General features: G+C 45.7%; 1 protein-coding gene across 1 annotated transcript in view; it reads right to left on the reverse strand.

The window, feature by feature from the left end:
- LOC137304517 (adhesion G protein-coupled receptor E2-like) overlaps positions 1 to 21,012 on the reverse strand; it is a 50,086-nt gene extending 29,074 nt beyond the window's left edge. The window contains exons 1-8 of the mRNA XM_067973153.1: positions 20,795 to 21,012; positions 20,209 to 20,297; positions 15,842 to 15,898; positions 14,262 to 14,408; positions 12,238 to 12,387; positions 10,143 to 10,268; positions 8,854 to 8,930; positions 5,177 to 5,287 (exon numbers count right to left, since the gene is read on the reverse strand). Coding sequence (XP_067829254.1) covers positions 5,177 to 5,287; positions 8,854 to 8,930; positions 10,143 to 10,268; positions 12,238 to 12,387; positions 14,262 to 14,408; positions 15,842 to 15,898; positions 20,209 to 20,239 — 699 coding nt within the window. The 5' untranslated portion in view covers positions 20,240 to 20,297; positions 20,795 to 21,012. The remainder of the gene's footprint in view (positions 1 to 5,176; positions 5,288 to 8,853; positions 8,931 to 10,142; positions 10,269 to 12,237; positions 12,388 to 14,261; positions 14,409 to 15,841; positions 15,899 to 20,208; positions 20,298 to 20,794) is intronic.
- Between the last annotated feature and the right edge of the window lie 85 nt (positions 21,013 to 21,097).

A 21,097-nucleotide genomic window follows, 5' to 3' on the forward strand; every position in this document is an offset into this window, starting at 1 on the left:
CGAGTTCCACATTCTAATCACTCTCTGGGTTAAGTTGTTTCTCCTGAATTCTCTATTGGATTTATTAGTGGTTATTTTATATTTATTGCCCTTAGTTCTGGTCTCCCCTGCAAGTGGAAACATTTTCTCCACATCTATCCTATCAAATCTTTTCAGAATTTTAAAGACCTCTATCAGGTCACCCCTCAGCCTTCTCTTTTCTAGAGGAAAAAGTCCCAGCCTGATCTATCTTTCCTGATGGGTATAACTTCTCAGTTCTGGTATCATCCTTGTAAATCTTTTTTGCACCTTCTCCAGTGCTTCTATATCCTTTTTGTAATAAGCATGATAAATATTATCATGCAAAGTTGATTCTTAGCACATTCAACACTCAACGATACGCTCATCTCTGCTCTGTGCTAATCATAGAATGGTTACGGCACAGAAGGAGGCCATTTGGCCCATCGAGCCCGTGTTGGCTCTTTGTAGGAGCAATCCAGTTAGTCCTTTCAAGTATTTATCTAATTCCTTTGTGAAAGCCATGGTTGGATCTGCTTCCACCACCCTTTCAGGCAGCGCATTCCAGATCATAACTATTCGCTGCATAGAAAAGTTTTTCCTCATGTCGCCTTTGGTTCTTTTATCAATTTCTGTCCTCTGGTTCTCGGCCCTTCCGCCAATGAGAATAATTTCCCTTTATTTACTTTATCTAAACCCTTCATGATTTTGAACACTCCTATCAAATCTCCTCTCAACCTTCTCTGCTCATAAGAACATAAGAAATAGGAGCAAGAGTAGGCCGTATGGCCCCTCGAGCCTGCTCCGCCATTTAATAAGATCATGGCTGATCTTCGACCTCAACTCCACTTCCCGCCCGATCCCCATATCCCTTGATTCCCTTAGAGTCCAAAAATCTATTGATCTCAGTCTTGAACATGCTCAACGACTGAAGTAGAGAATTCCAAAGTTTCACCACCCTTTGAGTGAAGAAATTCCTCTTCATCTCAGTCCTAATCGCTCACCCCTTACCCCGAGACTATGCCCCCTAGCTCTAGACTCTCCAGCCAGGGGAAACAGCCTCTCCGCATCTATCCTGTCAAGCCCTCTAAGAATTTTATACGTTTCAATGAGATCACCTCTCATTCTTCTAAACTCCAGAGAGTGTAGGCCCATTCTACACAATCTCTCCTCAAAGAACAACCCTCTCATTCCAGGAATAAATCTAGTGAACCTTTGTTGCACTGACTCTAAGGCAAGTATATGCTTCCTTAGGTAAGGAGACCAAAACTGTACTCAGTACTCCAGGTGAGGTCTCACCAAAGCCCTCTAGAATTGTAGTTAGACTTCCTTACTCTTATACTCCAACCCCCTTGCAATAAAGGTCAACATACCATTTGTCTTCCTAATTGCCTGCTGTACCTGCATGTTAACTTTCTGCGTTTCGTGTACAAGGACACTGAAATCTCTTTGAACACTAACATTTAACAGTTTCTCACCATTTAAAAAATATTCTGTTTTTCTATTCTTCCTACCAAAGTGAATAACCTCACATTTCCCCACATTATACTCTGTCTGCCTCCTTCTCGCCCACTCACTTAACCTGTCTATATCCCTTTGCAGACTCCTTGTATCCTCCTCACAGCTTACTTTCCCACCTAGCTTTGTATCATCAGCAAACTTGAATACATTACACTCGGTCCCTACATCTAAGTCATTAATATAGAATGTAAATAGCTGAGGCCCCAGCACTGATCCTTGAGGCACCCCACTAGTTACAGCCTGCCAACCTGAGAATGACCCGTTTATCGCTACTCTCTGTTTTCTGTCCTTTAACCAATCCTCTATCCATGCTAATATATTACCCCCAACCCCATGAGCCCTTATCTTGTGTAACAACCTTTTGTGTGCCTTATCGAGTGCCTTTTGAAAATTCAAATATACTACATCCACTGGTTCCCCTTTATCTACCCTGCTAGTCACATCCTCAAAAAACTCTAATAGATTTGTCAAACATGATTTCCCTTTAATGAAACCATGTTGACTCTGTTTAGTCATGTATGATATTCTTAGTGCCCTGTTACCACTTCCTTAATAATGGATTACAGCATTTTCCTGTTGACTGATATCAGACCAACTGGCCTGTAGTTTCCTGTTTTCCCTCTCCCTCCTTTCTTGAATAGTGGTGTTACATTTGCTACCTTCCAATCCGCTGGGACCATTCTAGAATCTAGGGAATTTTGGAAGATCAAACCAATGCATCCACTATCTCTGCAGCCACCTCTTTTAGAACCGTAGGATGTAGGCCATCAGGTCCAGGGAGTTTTGTTGGCTTTTAGTCCCTTTAATTTCTCCAGTACTTTTTCTTTATTAATATTAATTACTTTAAGTTCCTCATTCTCATTAGACCCTTGGTTCCCCACTATTTCTGGTGTGCTTTTTGTGACTTCTACTGTGAAGACAGATACAAAATACTTGTTTAATGTCTCTGCCATTAATCCCCATTATAATTTCTCCCGTCTCAGCCTCTAAGGGACCCACGTTTACTTTTGCTACTCTTCCTTTTTACGTACTTGTAAAAGCTCGAAGGAGATCAACCCCAGCTTCTCTAGTCTATCCATGTAATTTGATTTAAGTCGCCACATCAATCAGTAGTTGGCTATTCTGGTTCACTGAGGCAGCCTGGATGGCAAGAAATATTGACTTTCCTTGTGCTAACATCTCACCACCAGTTGGTCTGGGTGTGACTTACACCACAAGACTCATCCAACATCTCGCGACTCAGAAACTACAGCAACATTAATTGGATCTTCCCACTTGGCATTGGTGTTTTCCCCCCCTAGCCTGTAAAGCTGTTCCCGCCCATATTGGACCGCACCGCCAAAGCAAGACATCGTTCCAAGTTTATTGCTTGGTTTAAATCAATGTTAAAATGACAGCAATAGAAACAGAAAATGCTGGAGACACTCAGCAGGTCAGGTAGTGTCTGCGGAGAGAGAAACAGAGTTAACACTTCATCTCGATGACCTTTCATTGGGACTGGGTTGGAAGAATCATAGGATCATGGAAGGGTTACAGCACCGAAGGAGGCCATTTGGCCCATCGAGTCCGTGCCGGCTCTATGCATGAGCAATCCAGCTAGTCCCACTCCCCCGCCCTTTCCCCATAGCCCTGAAATTTTTTTCTTTTCAAGTACTTATCCTGTTCCCTTTTGAAGGCCATGATTGAATCTGCCTCCACCACCCCCTCGGGCAGTGCATTCCAGATCCTAACCACTCGCTGTGTGAAAAAGTTTTTCCTCATGTCACCTTTGGTTCTTTTGCCAATCACCTTAAATCTATGTCCTCAGGTTCTTGATCCTTCTGCCAATGGGAACTGTTCCTCTCTATCTACTCTGTCTAGACCCTTCATGATTTTGAATACCTCTATCAAAAACCTCTCAACCTTCGCTGTTCTAAGGAGAACAATCCCAGCTTCTCCAGTCAATCCACTTAACTAAAGTCCCTTATCCCTGGTATCATTCCAGTAAATCTCTTCTGCACCCTCTCTAAGGCCTTCACATCTTTCCTGAAGTGCGGTGCCCAGAACTGGTGACAATACTCCAGTTGTGGCTGAACCAGTGTTTTATAAAGGTTCATCATAACTTCCTTGCTTTTGTACTCTACACCTCTATTTATAAAGCCCAGGATCCCATATGCTTTTTTAACCGCTTTCTCAACCTGCCCTACTACCTTCAATGATTTGTGCACATAATACCCCCAGATCTCTCTATTCCTGTACCCCTTTTAGAATTGCACCCTCTAGTTTATATTGCCTCTCCTCATTCTTCCTACCGAAATGTATCACCTTGCATTTTTCTGCGTCAAATTTCATCTGTCACGTGTCCGCCCATACCACCAGCCTGTCTATATCCTCTTGAAGTCAATCACTATCCTCCTCACTGTTCACTACCCTTCCAAGTTTTGTGTCATCTGCAAATTTGGAAATTGTGCCCTGTACACCCAAGTCCAAGTCATTAATATATATCAAGAAAAGCAGTGGTCCCAGCACCGACCCCTGGGGAACACCACTGTACACCTCCCTCCAGTCCGAAAAACAGCTGTTCACTCCATGGGCTTCAATCTTGATGACATTATGTGGCACTTTATCAAATGCCTTTTATACACCACATCAACTGCATTGCCCTCATCGACTCTTTCTGTTACCTCATCAAAAACTCTATCAAGTTAGTTAAACACGATTTGCCTTTAACAAATCCGTGCTGGCTTTCCCTAATCAATCCACACTTGTCCAAGTGACTGCTAATTCTGCCCCGGATTATCGTTTCTAAAAGTTTCCCCACCACTGAGGTTAAACTGACTGGCCTATAGTTGCTGGGTTTATCCTTACACTCTTTTTTGAACAAGGGTGTAACATTTGCAATTCTCCAGTCCTCTGGCACCACCCCAGTATCTACGGATGTTTGGAAGATTATGGCCAGTACCTCCACAATTTCCACCCTTACTTCCCTCAGCAACCTAGGATGCATCCCACCCGGACCTGGTGACTTACCTACTTTTAGTACCTCTTCTTTATCAATGTTTAGCCCATCCAGTATCTCAACTACATCTCCCTTTACTGAGACTCTGGCAACATCTTCTTCCTTGGTAAAGACAGATGTAAAGTACTCACTTAGTACCTTGGCCATGCCCTCTGTCTCCATGAGTAGATCTCCTTTTTGGTCCCTAATTGGCCCCACTCCTCCTCTTACTACCCGTTTATTGTTTACATGCCTATAGAAGTACAAGTAAATCGCTGTTTCACCTGGAAGGAGTGTTTGGGGCCCTGGACGGTGGGAAGGGAGGAGGTGAAGGGGCAGGTGTTGCATCTCCTGTGCTCTCATGGGAAGGTGCCGGGGAAAGGGGAGCAGGTGTTGGGGGTGATGGAAGAGTGGACCAGGGTGTCGCGGAGGGAATGGTCCCTTCGGAATGCTGAAAGTGGAGGGGAGAGGAAGATGTCTTTGGTAGTGGCATCGCTGGAAGTGGCGGAAAATGATCCATTAAATGTGGAGATGTTCTGATGAAAGGTCATTAACTTTTGTTCCTCTCTCCACAGACGCTGCCTGAACTGCTGTTTACAGCATTTTCTGTTTTTATTTCAGATTTCCAGCACCCGCAGTATTGTGCTTCTGTTTTAAAAATAGAGCATTTTGGAAACTTACGTTAAACACATCATGTTCTTTTTTGGCGGATGTGTCTTTAGTTAGTTGGCACATACTCTCCACAAACGTAAGGGTTGAGTTGATGGGAGAACAAAGTCGATCTGTTGTAATCTATAGGGCAAAGAAACAGGGAAAGGTTGTTTTCGAAAGCATCATCGGGCTTGGTTTAGATCACAGCAAATGAAACTTCTCTACTCTCTGGCGGTCAGCCATGGCTCGGTGGGTAGCACTCTTGCCTGAGTCTGAAGGTTGTGCTTTGAAGCCCCACACTCCAGAGACTTGAGCACATCGTCCAGGCTGACACTCCCAGTGCAGTACTGAGGGAGTGCTGCACTGTTGGAGCTGCCGACTTTTGCATGAGGCGTTAAACCGAGGCCCCGTCTGCCCTCTCAGGTGGATGTAAAAGATCTATTTCGAAGAAGAGCAGGGGAGTTCTCCCTGGTGTCCTGGCCAATATTTATACCTCAACCAACATCAATAAAACAGATTATCTGATCATTCTTTTTTTTCAGATCTACCAGGAAACTAATGAGCTCTGCTAGATTGGTATTCCAAAAGGATGAGTTAAATGAGGCTGAAGGGGCTTCTTCACCCAAAGCTCCATCGAGTCCTGTGCCGTACTATCAGAAGGTGTTGTAGACGAGAGCTCTGATATCTTCTATCTACTTTCTCCTCTTCACCTGAATGGACATCTCAGGGTAGATTTTCACCTGCACTGAAATCAATGGAACGGAAACCAGACGGGTTCTCTGAAGGGCTGGTGACCTGTCCCTCCCGATTACTGTCCAGGTGGGAGAGGCGAAAATCGGGCCCCTTTTTACCTTCACACAGCACAGTACAGAGACCTCAGAACATTTCTTGGTTGGTTGTTTTCACTACTTTTTCTCCTCTCCTCTCCCGAAGGCACCAATCTCTTACTGGGCAGGGGGGGGGGATGAAGTTCCAAGGGCACCGGTCACCTTCTGGAACTTGGCCCCAGTGTATGGGAGCCTGGAATGTGAGTGTTGGCTGGCTATTCACCACAGGGGGCATCACCACTGAGCCTGAGCCTGTCCTTATCTCGCTGTCGCCACGCATGCAATTCCTAACAGGAGTCACCGGATAGCGATCAGGAGGGCTGATTTTTTTCACCTTGGTCTAGCCCAGTGACACTGAGGCCAATTAACTCATCCGTTGGGTTTATATATGATATTGTCATATATCCTTTACCTCTAATACAAGTTTGAGGGCTAAGAAACACTGAAAGGTATGTTTAATACTCTTTATTAAATCAATGAGATAATAAAACACAACCCTTTACATGCAGTGTGTATGAGATATGGGTACCCATACTCACATACCAAGGACTCCTCAGGAGGTCGCAAGCATGTTGTCTTGACTGCTTAAGCCAGCCTCAGCAAGTCTAGATTGAAGTTCCTCATGGACCTCCAATGTGTTGAATCTTTTATAGGTTTAATTACATAGGACAAATGTGTGTATGCTGTTGATACAGAATCTCGTTTAGTGGTGAGGTTAGCTCCTACCATTTATTGTGCATGTCCATTAGTGTCTTCAATTGTTTATTAGACTCCAGACATTCCACACACGAGTGCTCATTAGTTCTGTAGCATTCAAAGTCTCATATTTCCATTGCACAATGAGTGCTAATATGTGGATATATATTTTAAAAGCTTACTATGGCTATTCTACCTGGTACACCGACACTTACACCAGCTGGCTGAGATCAGCTGACCCAGCAAAGTCCAGGGATTAACCCAACAGCCAATTATTGTGAAAACGGTTTAAAAATATTTTTTTTGTTTTCATTGTTAAGAAATACTTGGAAACAATAAATTTTAATGAAACTATATTGAGCATGGTGCCAGGGATGAGGGATTTCAGATGTGTGGAGAGATTAGACAAGCTGGGATTGTTCTCCTTAGAGCAGAGAAGGTTAAGGGGAGATTTAATAGAGGTGTTCAAAATCATGAAGGGGTTTTGATAAAGTAGATAGAGAGAAACTGTTCCGTTGAGCAGGAGGGTCGGTAATCAGAGGATACAGATTTAAGATGACTGGCAAAAAAACGAGGGAAGAGGAAGAGAATTTTTTTCACACAGCGAGTTGTGATGATCTGGAATGCACTGCCTGAAAGGATGGTGGAAGCAGATTCAATAGTAACTTTCCAAAAGGAATTGAATATATATTTGAAAAGGAAAAATTTGCAGGGCTTTGGGGAAAAGAGCAAGGGAGTGGGAATAATTCAAAGAGCTGGCACAGGCACGATGGGCCAAATGGCCTCCTTCTGTGCGGTATGATTCTATAATTATAAGTGCAATACATTTCAAGAATAAGCAATGAACAACACAGGCCTTGAAATTAGACAACGCCTCGATTTTAAAGTTCTCATCCTTGTTTTCAAATCCCTCCGTGGCCTCGCCCCTCCTCCAGCCCTACAACCCTCCGAGATCTCTGCGCTCCTCCAATTCTGGCCTCTTGCCCAGCCCCGATTTTCATCGCTCCACCATTGGCGGCCGTGCCTTCAGCTGTCTAGGCCCTAAGCTCTTGAATTCCCTCCCTAAACCTCTCCGCCTCTCTCCCCTCCTTTAAGACGCTCCTTAAAACCTACCTCTATGACCAAGCTTTTGGTCACCTGGCCTAATATCTCCTTATGTGGCTCTGTGTCAAATTTTGTTTGATAATCGCTCCTGTGAAGCGCCTTGGGACATTTTACTATGTTAAAGGCGCTATATAAATGCAAGTTGTTGCTTTAGTGTGTGAATGCTTAACATATAGCGAGTTCCTTCCTCTGCTACTTTAGTGGGGCTCTTGACCTGTTATCTGGATATAGGCCTCTATTAGAATAGGGAGAGGACTTTCACACAAAAGTTGGCCCAGATTTTGCTGTAGCAGGGCATCTAATGGCGTCTGCCGTTAGACTTTCTCTTGCACGTTTTTAAATTCTTTGCGTTGCAAGTTGCTGAAAGTGCGAGCTGATAACAGTGGAGAGAGAGAGAAACAGGGCATCTGGGACCTGGGTGAACAGGGCAAGCAACTGGGTATCTCCTTAACCGATCAGAGTGAAGGATTATAAAATGAACAGCGCAAGGAAGGAGGAGGAAGTGTAAATTAGAGTGGGTGAATTCAATGTCAAATTAGGTACAGAAAGAGAAATAAAAGAGAGAGAAAGAAAGATTGGATTAAGAGAGAGGAAAAAAACGACAGGAAGTAAAAAAAAAAAAAATTTTACGTTTTTAAAATCTCCAACAATTAAAACCCGGAAGAAATGAGATTCCATGCTTGCAATAGTTAATTTTCTGTGCCATTACTGGCAGTAATTAATACTTATCACATCGTTAAAATGGTATTTAGACTTGAAATAACGGGTTTAGTTTGTATCTACCGCGCAAATACAGCAACTTCCCACCGTTCAACGCATCTCAACGGTGAGGCAGACGGCGAGACGGCGTTCCAGACGGCCCATCTCGGACCGCAACTTCCGGATTGCCACGTTTAACCGCACGCATCTGCCCCTCGCCTGAAGTTGCTGTGCGATTTGCGCTGAAATAACGGCGAGGGCCATTAGCCTCACCGTTCGTTTGACAGCAAATTCCGGCCTGTTGAGTGTTTCAGGAACGACTGTCTCCTGGTGTAATTTCAAAGCCTTCTGACAAACTTTCATGAGTAACTATTAAAGTACCTGCTGTAAATTCTGGGAGTAACAGCGTTCGATGATGGATGGGTCCATTAAGCCAGACAGACATTTCAAAAACGGACCTGAGAGAGGGATAATGGCAAATTAGAAGCTGGAAACATAGCATTCTAACAAATATGCAGGACAATATATTAAAAAAAACAGAAAAGCGTTTGAATGAGCTATAAATGATTATAAAATGAAAATATTAGGTGGGTTTTGTGGTTCAGAGACTGAAGTGTTATGATTCGACATTCCTTGATTTCAGCTCACGCACTTGTTGCTGCCCCCAGCTGAGATCTGGGAGTTTCTTGGTTTTCATGGCTCAGCTCCGGGCTGCCTAAGCTAACTGAGCCTTTGTGGAACCTCCCGTCCTGCTCCAGTTCATGCTTTCCTAAATTATGAAGGGAACTGGCAACATTGACTCTGTGGCGAAGGTTTCAAATACCAGGGGATAGAAGCTAAAACTGAGGAAGTTAGGATTAAGGGCCTAGAAATTCGGGCCCCTCCATCTTTGGGAGCGCAGGGGACTTGGGGGTGGGGGGGTAATGGCAGCGGGGCGGGGGGTGGTGGAAAAGGTCCGCGTTCTTTGAATGTGGGGCCACGAGGAGCACTCCTACTCCTCCCGGCTCTACATTCGGGAAGGTATATTTTAAACACTTACCGTGTTGGTGGAGGCCTGCGGTGGTCCCTTTAAGGGCCACCTGTTAGGCCGCATGCAGGCCTGGTTTTCCTGAGTGCAGCCTGACTTCAGCTGCCTCAGGGCAAACCAATCTTGCAGTGTTGGGGGGGGTGGGGGGAGCTCAAACAGGTATTGGGCCTCTTATTCGAGTATGCATAGGGCCTAACGCCTGTTTCAGACATGCACCTTGATTTTTTTGGCCTTTACCAATATGGCGGGCGACGGACGTCCATCTCATAATGAGCGTGCGCTACCTGCCCGCCATAGTGGGGGGTTTAGTAGGCCACTTAACGCCTGAAAAACGAGTGCTGCGCAAACGAATTTCCAGGCCAGGAACTGGAATCAGAAGAGCTTTTTCACCTAAAGGAGCTGCGGAATAAGTTACCAGGAAATGACATTGAGGAGGACAGTATAAGTATGCTCAAGAGACACTTGAGGTGCTTTCCTGGAGAGGGAAGGGGTTAAGGACATAGTGAGAAGGGACAGGCCTGTTGGGCCCGGTGACCAATTCCTGTTTCCTGAAAATTCTTCCATTCTTATGTACATTTATTTTACTCTTGGTTACATTTTCCATCAATTAACACTGAACGATGTGAATCACCGATTTTCTTACCAGGAGCTAGATTGTTAACTGTTGATGGGAAGGTAAATCCTGCCTTAGAAGTACAGATAAAGCTCCCAGCTGTGTTGATGCAAATAGCATGAGGACCGCAGGGAGCTCCCAGGCACTCATCAATATCTGCAATAGAAAGAATTACCATCACAACATGGACTGGAATCCGTAGTATTTTTCAGCAGCTTTCAGAAAACTTTATGGTTAACCCTTCCATGGCTGCAGGGGAGGTGGAAAGATTGGTTTACCCTGAGACAGCTGGGCTCAGGCTGCTCTCAGGAAAACCAGGCCTGCATGCGGCCTAACGGGCGGTCCTTAAAGGGACCACTGCAGGCCGCCACCAACAAGATAAGTGTTTAAAATATACTTCGCTGAATGTGGAGCTGGGAGGAGCAGGAGCGCCCGATCTTCCGTCCTGCTCTGCCCGTAGCTCGCCGGCCCGATGGTAATGAGGCCCAATATTGGGTGTGCCAAAGGCCTCACCACCCTCAGGCGCATGAATTGTGGCCAAGTTTACTCGTTCTTCTAGAGGTGTCACTTTTTTTTTAAATAGGTCAGTGATTAAAACTGTTGTCCCTTTGATGTGACAATACCAATCTTCAGTAGATGAGCTTGGATGGCCTTTAATTTTGGTGGTTAAGTTTTAAGTTTGGTGCTCCGTGGCACATTGGACATCTTGTGGGGAAGCAATTTCGGGTTTCGGAAATGTTCTGGGTTCCAGTCCCGGGGGAGTTGGTACTTTACGGCTTTTGGGAGTCCGAGTACACAAATCATTAGAAACCAGTAGACAGGTACAAACAGCAATCAAAAAGGCTAATGGAATATTGGTCTTTATCTCAAGGAGGCTGGATTACAGGGGAGTAAGTGTTGCTTCAGCTCCACAGAACCTTGGTCAGATCCCATCTGGAGTACTGGGTTCAGTTCTGGGAAGGGGACCTTAGGAAGGATATATTGGCCTTGGAGGGGGTGCAACGCAGATTGACCAGAATAACACTGGGGCTAAAAGGGTTAAATTACAAGGACAGGTTGCATAGACTAGGCTTGTATTCCCTTGAGTTTAGAAGATTAAGGGTGATCTAATTGAGGCGTTTAAGATGATTAAAGGATTTGATAGGGTAGATAGATAGAGAGAGAAACTATTTCCTTTGGTGGGAGAGTCCAGAACAAGAGGGCCTAACCTTAAAACTAGAACTAGGCCGTTCAGGGGTGATGTCAGGAAGCATTTCTTCACACAAAGGGGAGTGGAAATCTGGAACTCTCTCCCCCAAAAAGCTTTTAAGGCTGGGGGGCCAATTGGAAAATTCAAAACTGAGATTGAGAGATTTTTGTTGGGTGAGGGTATTAAGGGATACGGAACCAAGGCGGGTAAATGGAGTTGAGGAACAGATCAGCCATGATCCAACCGAATGGTGGAACAGGCTTGAGGGGCTGAATGGCCTTCTCCTGTCCCTATGTGTGTGTGGATATCAGGTGAGGTCAGATTGGGACTTTTGTGCCGTGGTTTCCACCATTAAATATTCTTCTGGCCCTCGCCTTCCAGGCTCACACATAAAGAAAAGACAAAGGGGGATTTTGAATCTACATGATGTCTTTTGCCCCTTCAGGATGCCCCAAAGCCCATTGAAGTACCTTTTGAAATGCAATTGCTGCTTTTATGTGGCAGCCAATTTGCACACAGCAACGTTCCTCAAACAGCGAAGAGATAAATGACCAGATCATCTGTTTTTTTTTTTTGCTGGTGTTGGTTGAGGAAAAAATATTGGCCGAGACACTAGGGCAGATCTCCCCTGCTCTCCTTCAAAATAGTGGCCGTGGGAACCTTTACGTCCACCTGAGAGGGCAGACGGGGCCTCGGTTTAACGTCCCATCTGAAAGACGGCCCCTCCAACACTGAAGTGCCAGCCTAGATTACGTGCTCAAGCCTCTAGAATTCGGTTTAGAACTCACAAGTTCTGAGTTAGAGACGAGAGAGCTACGCTGAGTGTGACTAAAAAAAAAAATATAACCCCTTGGTAGCAGAGACGCACGAAGTCTACGCAAGAAAATTGCAGCGGGATAATAAACATTCGTTTCGGGATCCGACTACTCTCCTTACCTTCACATCCTTTCCCGTAACCAGTAAAGCTAGTCTCGCCTGAAACCCGAGCAAATCCCTTGTTGCAAAGGCAGTAGAATCCTCCCATGGTATTGCGGCAGGTCGCGTCATTGCCACATACTGTCGGAATGGTGGAACACTCATTGTAATCTGTAACAAAATATTGGAACGCGTCAGCCCAGTCTCCGTTTCTCTAGTCGAGTTGATTGAGGGCCATCAGCGCATGGGATAAAGGACATTGCTCCCAGTTCCAACAGGTCAGACAATAGCCCTGAAATCCAGGCAACTCAGTTCGATTTGGCTTCTACTTCTTACCCACTGGATTACCCAGTTTTTAATTGTTAGGCGTGGAGTTCGAAAAAAGTACTGCTTTTAGCGTTGATGATCACTCGCTGGTTAAATCAGAACAGCAAGATCTGTTAGTATTAACAACTTGAGATAGAAGCAAATGAAGGGGAACGTGGACTTAACAACAACTTGCATTTATATAGCGCCTTGAACGTAGTAAAACGACCCAAGGCACTTCACCAGGAGCGTTATCAAGCAAAATTGGGAAATGCTGATGTACAAAGGGACCTGGGTGTCCTTGTACACCAGTCACTGAAAGCAAACATGCAGAAAGCAGTTAGGAAGGCAAATGGTATGTTGGCCTTCATTGCAAGAGGATTTGAGTACAGGAGCAAGGATGTCTTACTGCAGTTATACAAAGCCTTAGTGAGACCACACCTGGAGTATTGTGTGCAGTTTTGGTCACCTTACCTAAGAAAGGATATACTTGCCTTAGAGGGAGTGCAGCAATGGCTCACCAGACTGATTCCTGGGATGGCAGGACTGTATTATGAGGAGAGATTGGTTCGACTCGGCCTGTATTCACTAGAGTTTAGAAGAATGAGAGGGGATCTCATTGAAACGTATAAAATTCTGACAGGGCTAGACAGACTGGATGCAGGGAGGATATTTCCACTGGCTGGGGGGTCCAGAAAGAGGGGTCACAGTCTCAGGATACAGGGAAGGGCATTTAGGACTGAGATGAGGAGAAATTTCTTCACTCAGAGGGTGGTGAACCTGTGGAATTCCCCACCACAGAAGGCTGTGGAGGCCAAGTCACTGAATATATTTAAGAAGGAGCTGGATAGATTTCTAGACACAAAAGGCATCAAGGGGTCTGGGGAGAGAGTGGGAATATGGTATTGAGATAGAGGATCAGCCGTGATCATATTGAATGGCGGAGCAGGCTCGAAGGGCCGAATGGCCCACTCCTGCTCCTATTTTCTATGTTTCTATGTTAAATTTGACACCGAGCCACATAAGGAGATATTAGGACAGGTGACCAAAAGCTTGGTCAAAGAGGTAGGTTTTATGGAGCGTCTTAAAGGAGGAGAGAGAGGCGGAGAGGCAGAGGTTTCGGAAGGGAATTCCAGAGCTTAGGGCCTAGGCAGCTGAAGGCACCCTAAGGGGCACAGACCAGGGAGATGACAGCTTTGTGTTATGAGAGGGAATTTTAACCTAACTCACTGGGCGGGAAACCCAAGGGATCGGGTGGATCGGCCGTTTTACATCCCGCCTGATAGTGACTTCAACGGAGAGTAAAATCAGGCAGGATGCAAAACCAGTGTTGCACCCGATCCCATGGGTTTCCCGACGGGCGAGTTAGGTTAAAATGACCTCCCCATGAGTTTTGCCGAGCTAGCTGGTCTGGTTCACATTGGCCGGACGGGTGCTGCAATTGTCCACGGCATCTTGAGTCGATCGAGGACAAATCTGCCAGGGTTTCTCACTAACTAATATCCAATAACCCCTGCTAGAAAGCTTGTGTGTGGACATTAGGCGATGACAGGTTTCGGGTTCGGTTGTCGTGCCCCCCACAGGCGAATAGCAGGCCAACGCTCACCTACCAGGCTCAGACATGATGATCGATCGCTTGAGGGGGGAAAGTACAGGAGGGCAGACTGTAACGTTGGAACCATCTCCATGAAAGCGGAGAGGGGAAAACGAAACAGAAAAAACGTTCAGTGCACATTTACCTTTACAGAAGGACATTGCAGAACCAGCAAACTGTTTATCCGCAGACTCTGAGTAAAATCCGTTCTTGCAGGTACAGTAGAAGCTCCCAGGGGTGTTGTGACAGACAGTGTAGGGCCCGCACGGTTTAGTTAGACACTCATCCTCATCTGTAACAGATAGAAACTACCATCAGCACATCCTGCAGGCTCGATGTATGGAAGTCTCCATCACCCACTGTGGATCAGTGGGTAAATGCATCAATCTCTGTGGGGCATGAAGCAATGCAGTGTGGACTATCGAGAGGATATTCGCCAAGGCTTCTTCAACAGCACCTCCCAAACCCACCACCTCCATCATGATAAATGGACCAGGGGACAGAGGGACAGGTGGATGAACGGACCAGTGGACAGGTGGATGAATGGATCACTGGACAGGTGGATGAATGGATCACTGGACAGGTGGATGAATGGATCAGTGGACAGGTAGATGAATGGATCAGTGGACAGAGGGATGAATGGATCACTGGACAGGTAGATGAATGCATCACTGGACAGGTAGATGAATGGATCACTGGACAGGTGGATGAATGGATCAGTGGACAGGTGGATGAATGGATCAGTGGACAGGTGGATGAATGGATCAGTGGACAGGTGGATGAATGGATCACTGGACAGGTGGATGAATGGATCACTGGACAGGTAGATGAATGGATCAGTGGACAGGTGGATGAATGGATCAGTGGACAGGTGGATGAATGGATCAGTGGACAGGTGGATGAATGGATCACTGGACAGGTGGATGAATGGATCACTGGACAGGTAGATGAATGGATCAGTGGACAGGTGGATGAATGGATCAGTGGACAGGTAGATGAATGGATTAGTGGACAGGTAGATGAATGGATCACTGGACAGGTAGATGAATGGATCACTGGACAGGTAGATGAATGGATCAGCGGACAGGTAGATGAATGGATCAGTGGACAGGTGGATGAATGGATCAGTGGACAGGTGGATGAATGGATCAGTGGACAGGTGGATGAATGGATCAGTGGACAGGTAGATGAATGGATCAGTGGACAGGTGGATGAATGGATCAGTGGACAGGTAGATGAATGGATCAGTGGACAGGTGGATGAATGGATCAGTGGACAGGTAGATGAATGGATCAGTGGACAGGTAGATGAATGGATCAGTGGACAGGTAGATGAATGGATCAGTGGACAGGTAGATGAATGGATCACTGGACAGGTGGATGAATGGATCAGTGGACAGGTGGATGAATGGATCAGTGGACAGGTAGATGAATGGATCACTGGACAGGTAGATGAATGGATCACTGGACAGGTGGATGAATGGATCACTGGACAGGTAGATGAATGGATGACACAATTTCTTCCGTCCAGTTAGTCCTGTTGTTCATTGTCAAAACCTCCCTCTATTTATCAGCAACTTTTTGAAACAGCGATGTTAAGTAGTTCATTGTAACTTTTGCACAAACTCTGAAAGCTTTTCTTTTTGGAGACATTAAAGTTTTAACACTCTTTAAAATTTAAAATCTGACACACATTCTTTTTTTTAAAAAAAAGTTTTAAACCTACCAGTGCATGTTGTACCTTCAGAACATTTCTGGCCCCAGACGCTGCAGAAATAAATCACTGGAGTGGGAGAATGAGATAGAACAGTCACATGAAATGCTGCTACATTAAACATCATACATTTTCTGATAATGTTAGCAATAAAATGAATACTCTACAATGTATCAGTATTGCTCCCCTTAATGAATAACAGGCATTATTAGGACAAAGAAAACAGCTGCCCATAATTAATACTCACCCTTTGTGTGTTTCTCTTCCCTCCTGTCTGATAGATGCTAACCCCTCCGCTGGTGGGATATGGCCAGATGGGTATCTGGTGTCAGCTGTGGCCTCTGAATCATGAAGATTATGGACTCAAGTCTCACTTCCAGAAACTAAAGCATGAGAATCTAGGCCGACGCTCCCAGTGCAGTACCGAGGGAGTGCTGCACTGTCGGAGGTGCCGTCTTTTGGATGAGACGTTAAACCGAGGCCCTGTCTGCCCTCTCGGGTGAACGCAAAAGATCCCACGGCACTGTTTCGAAGAAGAGCAGGGGAGTTCTCCCCGGTGTACTGGCATATATTTATTCCTCAACTAACGTCATTAAAACAGATGATCTGATCATTATCACATTGCTGATTGTGGGATCTTGCTGTGCGCAAATTGGCTGCCGCGTTTCCTACATTTCAAGAGTGACTACACTTCAAAAGTACTTCAATGGCTGTAAAGCGCTTTAGGACGTCCTGAAAGGTGCTAAATAAATGCAATTTCTTTCTTTTGGCGTCCTATAGCACCTCACCCAGGTGACAAATCAATGGGGGAGCCCAGGCAGCGATTGTGGGCAGGCTATTCAACTGTTGGGGGAAGCACCACCGTCAAGCCCAATCCCACCCTTCCCCAATGTCCACATAATAGGCACATTCCTGCAGGGGGCGCACAGTAGTGATCAGGAGTGGAACATTTTTAGCTGATGTTCGCCAGGGACCCTGAGGCCAGTTGTAGCAACATTGCTGCTGCAAACAACATACTCAGCACAGACCAGCGTTCGAATCTGTGGCTTTCCAGTCTCTAAAGCCAAGAAGCACACAAGGCAGTGCATTCACCTACAAAGTACATTTAGGACTTAACTTGTGGATCTTACTCATTCCAGTCTAATAGTCTGCAGTCATGTTACTTAACCTACAATGTATTTTGTATGTTGTACTACACTTTAGATATTATTACAACAGTCCCAGGGGAGGTGAAACATCAGACTTCCGGCTATTTATAAAGGAAATTAAGAACAGCTGCACACTATCTGTGAACTTTGTGACTTCTTATTGAGGTTGAAGAACCTATGACCTTTCCGATTATACACAAACATTGGCCGGTCCTGAGCCAGGAGTCTGGTTTGATCCCACAATTCCCATGCTCACAGACACGGGATGTTTATCCGTGACACACTCAGGTGCACGCACAGGCACATAAACATGGATGTATTTAGACACGCAGACACATATTCAGACACAAGTCCACAGCGGTCCCGATTTCAATTCTAGTTAAAATGAGGGCCGTCACTCTCCCACTCCAATCCTTCCCGCCCTGTCCTGATTTAAGCTGCTCTTTTGAGCAGGCAAGTGGGACACTGGCGGGGAAGGCAGTGGGGTTCCTTCTTTAAATATCGGGCCTCCCCTCGCCTCGGCCTCCCTTCCCCCTCCTCCTGGGGGGGTCCCCCAGATGTGGCCCTCCTGCCTGCAATCTTCAGCTCCCGCTCCCCCCCGGGCGTCAGACGGGTGAACGAGGCGATTTATGGTTTCAAGGCCCCGCCGTTAAGATGGGCCGGGCCTCCACGTCCCTGGACTCCCCGGATTCGCGCCCGATTCGGGGGCTCGCACGCACACTGTACCCACCTCCCCCTCCCTTTAAAATCGGGGGCACAGACACACATATAAAAAGAGATCCCACTGGAATCTTCAGGCATTTGTGTATAACTGAGACAAATGACAGGTGAAAGATGACGATATATGAGGTGATTGACAATGGTCTGTTTGGTGCGTTTCATGTTTCAGAAATTAATATTTTAGTTACAAGCTGCTGACTCTTATTTTCCCCAATTCTCCCTCCTCCTCTCCTGACTTTTGCCAAGTTATGTTCAAGACGTACCCTCGGGCACCTCATCCAAACCACCACACTTCACATTTCAGCCTCCATGGTCTGTGTGGACAAGCTTTTCAACCACTGGAGGCATCACATTGGAGCCCGAGCCCATCCCCACGCAATATCCCGACACACGCTCTGTCCTACACGAGTCACTGGATAACAATTATGAGGCTTCGTCCAATTTTGTTCCTTAATTTTGAACCTGAGGCAATGATTTATAAATGAATGGCCACTTCAGAAAGAAAGGCCTTCACGAGCTCAGGACGTCCCAAAGCGCTTTACTAGAAGTACTTTACTAGAAGTGTAGTCACTGTTGTAATGTAGGAAACGCAGCAGCCAACTTGCATTTATATAGCGCCTTTCACAACCTCGGGACGTCCCAAAGCGCTTTACAGCCAATGAAGTACTTTTTTTGAAGTGTAGTCACTGTTGTAATGTAGGAGACGCGGCAGCCAATTTGCGCACAGCAAGATCCCACAAACAGCAATGTGATAATGACCAGATAATCTGCTTTAGTGATGTTGATTGAGGGATAAATATTGGCCAGGACACTGGGGAGAATTCCGCTGCTCTTCCTTGAATAATGCGGTGGGATCTTTTACACCCATCTGACTGGGCCTTGGATTAACGTCTCATCCAAAAGACAGCTCCACCAACCAGCCTAGGCTGTGTTGCTTGAAGTCTTTAGAGTGGGGCTTAAACCCACAACTTTCTGACATCGGATGTGAGAGGGCTACCCACTGAGCCAAGACTGACACCTTGCCTTTGCTTGTCAAGGACATTAATCACCAGGGCACCATAACCCATCACAATCTGCCCCAGTATTTCATAAAGTACAATGTGATATAATTGGGTGTACTAATGAGTCAGGCCCCAGCCAATGGACTGGCTGTTTCTTATTGTTCACCAGGTAACACATATTAGGCAGACAGCTCATTATTTGTACCATTTACCCATCTCCTCAATGATATTGCCCTACTATGCACGTAACGTCCCACTTTACTGTGATGAAGTAGGGTGGGAGGAGGATCGTGTGGAGCATAAACACCAGCATAGACCAGTTGGGCCGAATGGCCTGTTTCTGTGCTGTAAATTCTGTGCAATATTATGCGGCCAGCACTAAGCCTCGTTTCCCTTACTGCCAACCTCCTACTTTCACGTAGGACCAGGGAGAAATTTCCCACCCAGTGACTATTAGTGTTTATTTGCCAGAGAGGCTCGCCCAATTCTTAACCATCTCTTTCGCTACTGCAGCCGTCCTGATCTATCTCTCTGTTTCATCAATGTCTTCTGAACTTTGCTCTCTTGTTCCTTTCAAGTTGCAAAAACACCATCCTTCACGCTCTGTTCCCTGCATCCTCACTGAGTTCTATCAAGACCCATCTCATCATCTCCTACTTTGACTGATTGTCTCTCAGGATCTCAAGCTGTGAAAGTCCTCACCTCTCTTAATCTTCTCATCCTCCTACAATCTAAAGGCTTTTAAAGCCAATGTTTACAACAATCTGTGTTTATACAGTGCCTTTAATGTAGTAAAACGTCGCAAGCCGCTTCACAGGAGCGTAATCAGACAAAATTTGACACCGAGCCACATAAGGAGATATTAGGACAGGTGACCAAAAGCTTGGTCCAAGAGGTTTGAGGAGTGTCTTAAAGGGGGAGAGCGAGGTAGAGAGGCTCTTCGGGAATTCCAGAGCCCTCGACCGAGACTGCTGAAGGCACGGCAGGCAATGTTGGGATGAAGGAAATTGAGGATGTGCAAGAGACCAGAGTTGGAGGAAGACAGAGTTCTCGGAGGGTTGTAGGGCTGGAGGAGGCCACAGAGATAGGGAGGGTGTTTAGTGTCCATTTCCTGATTTACCTCGTCATCCCCCAAATTCCGCCCAACCTTGGTGATATCCAATACTTTAAGGGAGGGTAACTCCGCACACCTGACAGGGACTCCGCACCGAGTGTGGGTCAGAGATATGACTACGAAATAATACTCCCGAGTGTCGCAAATGCATTGTGCAACTACCCCTAATGAACCTTGGCTCCTCACTACATTTCTCAAATTAGAACAAAAACAAATAAAATTTGTAGCACTACAGAGAAAGCACAAACAGTGAACAACATGCGTTGTCCTCAATCATATCACAGCGAAAGAGGGTGAGACACTCAAATAAAGACAAAGGAGGGGGGGTGGGGAATACATTGATTATATTCAGAATATATTCTAACAATCAAACAGTCGTATTGGTCAATAACTTACTGAGAAACACCAGGCGGCAGCTGATTTTCATCTTTCTGAAGCCTTTCCCCACCAGCAAGACAATGGCTTGTCGAGTCAGAGGACTGCAGCTATTTGATAAGAAATTTCAGTATTTTCATAACACTGTTGTGAATATCGACTCACACTGAGAAGAAGGCAAGTCCAGAGTGACCTTTCGAAACCTATTTTCCATCCACTGTGACCTCTGCTGTTTGCCTGATTTTTCCCCAAATACTCGGGATAAAAATTAACCTTACGTAACACAAAGATCCTCCAAAATATGTTATGCTATTAGAAATCTAAATGAACATCAAGCGAATATTAACTAACTTTACGTCTTCCTTTGGCAATTCCATGAGTAAGTTGTTGATTATAATATTCGGCAAATGATCCAAAAATATCACTTTAAATTAGTAACTATAGAAGGTACAATCTCTAACCTCAGCAGTGCACGTAACACAACTTCTGTTGAGGTTGCAAGATGGTGTGACCCACCCATGCACAAGCTTGTGGTTAACTGAATACTTCATTCCGCGGTCAAGACTAAGGAACGTTTACAACTTGAACAAAGATGCTGAAATCTGACCTGATATCCAATTGATCGTCTGTCCCCGTTCAACAAGTGAAGATTGGCGTTTATCTGATGCGCTATCACCTCTCCGCAAAGTTGCTTCACACACGAATGGCTTTTGAAGTGCAGTCACAGTTATTACGTAGGCGTCAGGGTGGTGCTCGGGTTTAGTTGTTTTCTTGTCTCGTGACACCTTTCAACCACATCCATTCTGAGTGCCTCTCCAGCTGTGCACCTCGCCGAATCGACGGTTTGCGACGCTGGCAGAACTCGGTCTGCGCAGCCACGCCCACGCTAGAAGCGGAGAGGTCGTGAGGC

This window comes from Heptranchias perlo, chromosome 37, assembly GCF_035084215.1.
Source record: "Heptranchias perlo isolate sHepPer1 chromosome 37, sHepPer1.hap1, whole genome shotgun sequence".
Taxonomy (NCBI): Eukaryota; Metazoa; Chordata; class Chondrichthyes; order Hexanchiformes; family Hexanchidae; genus Heptranchias; species Heptranchias perlo.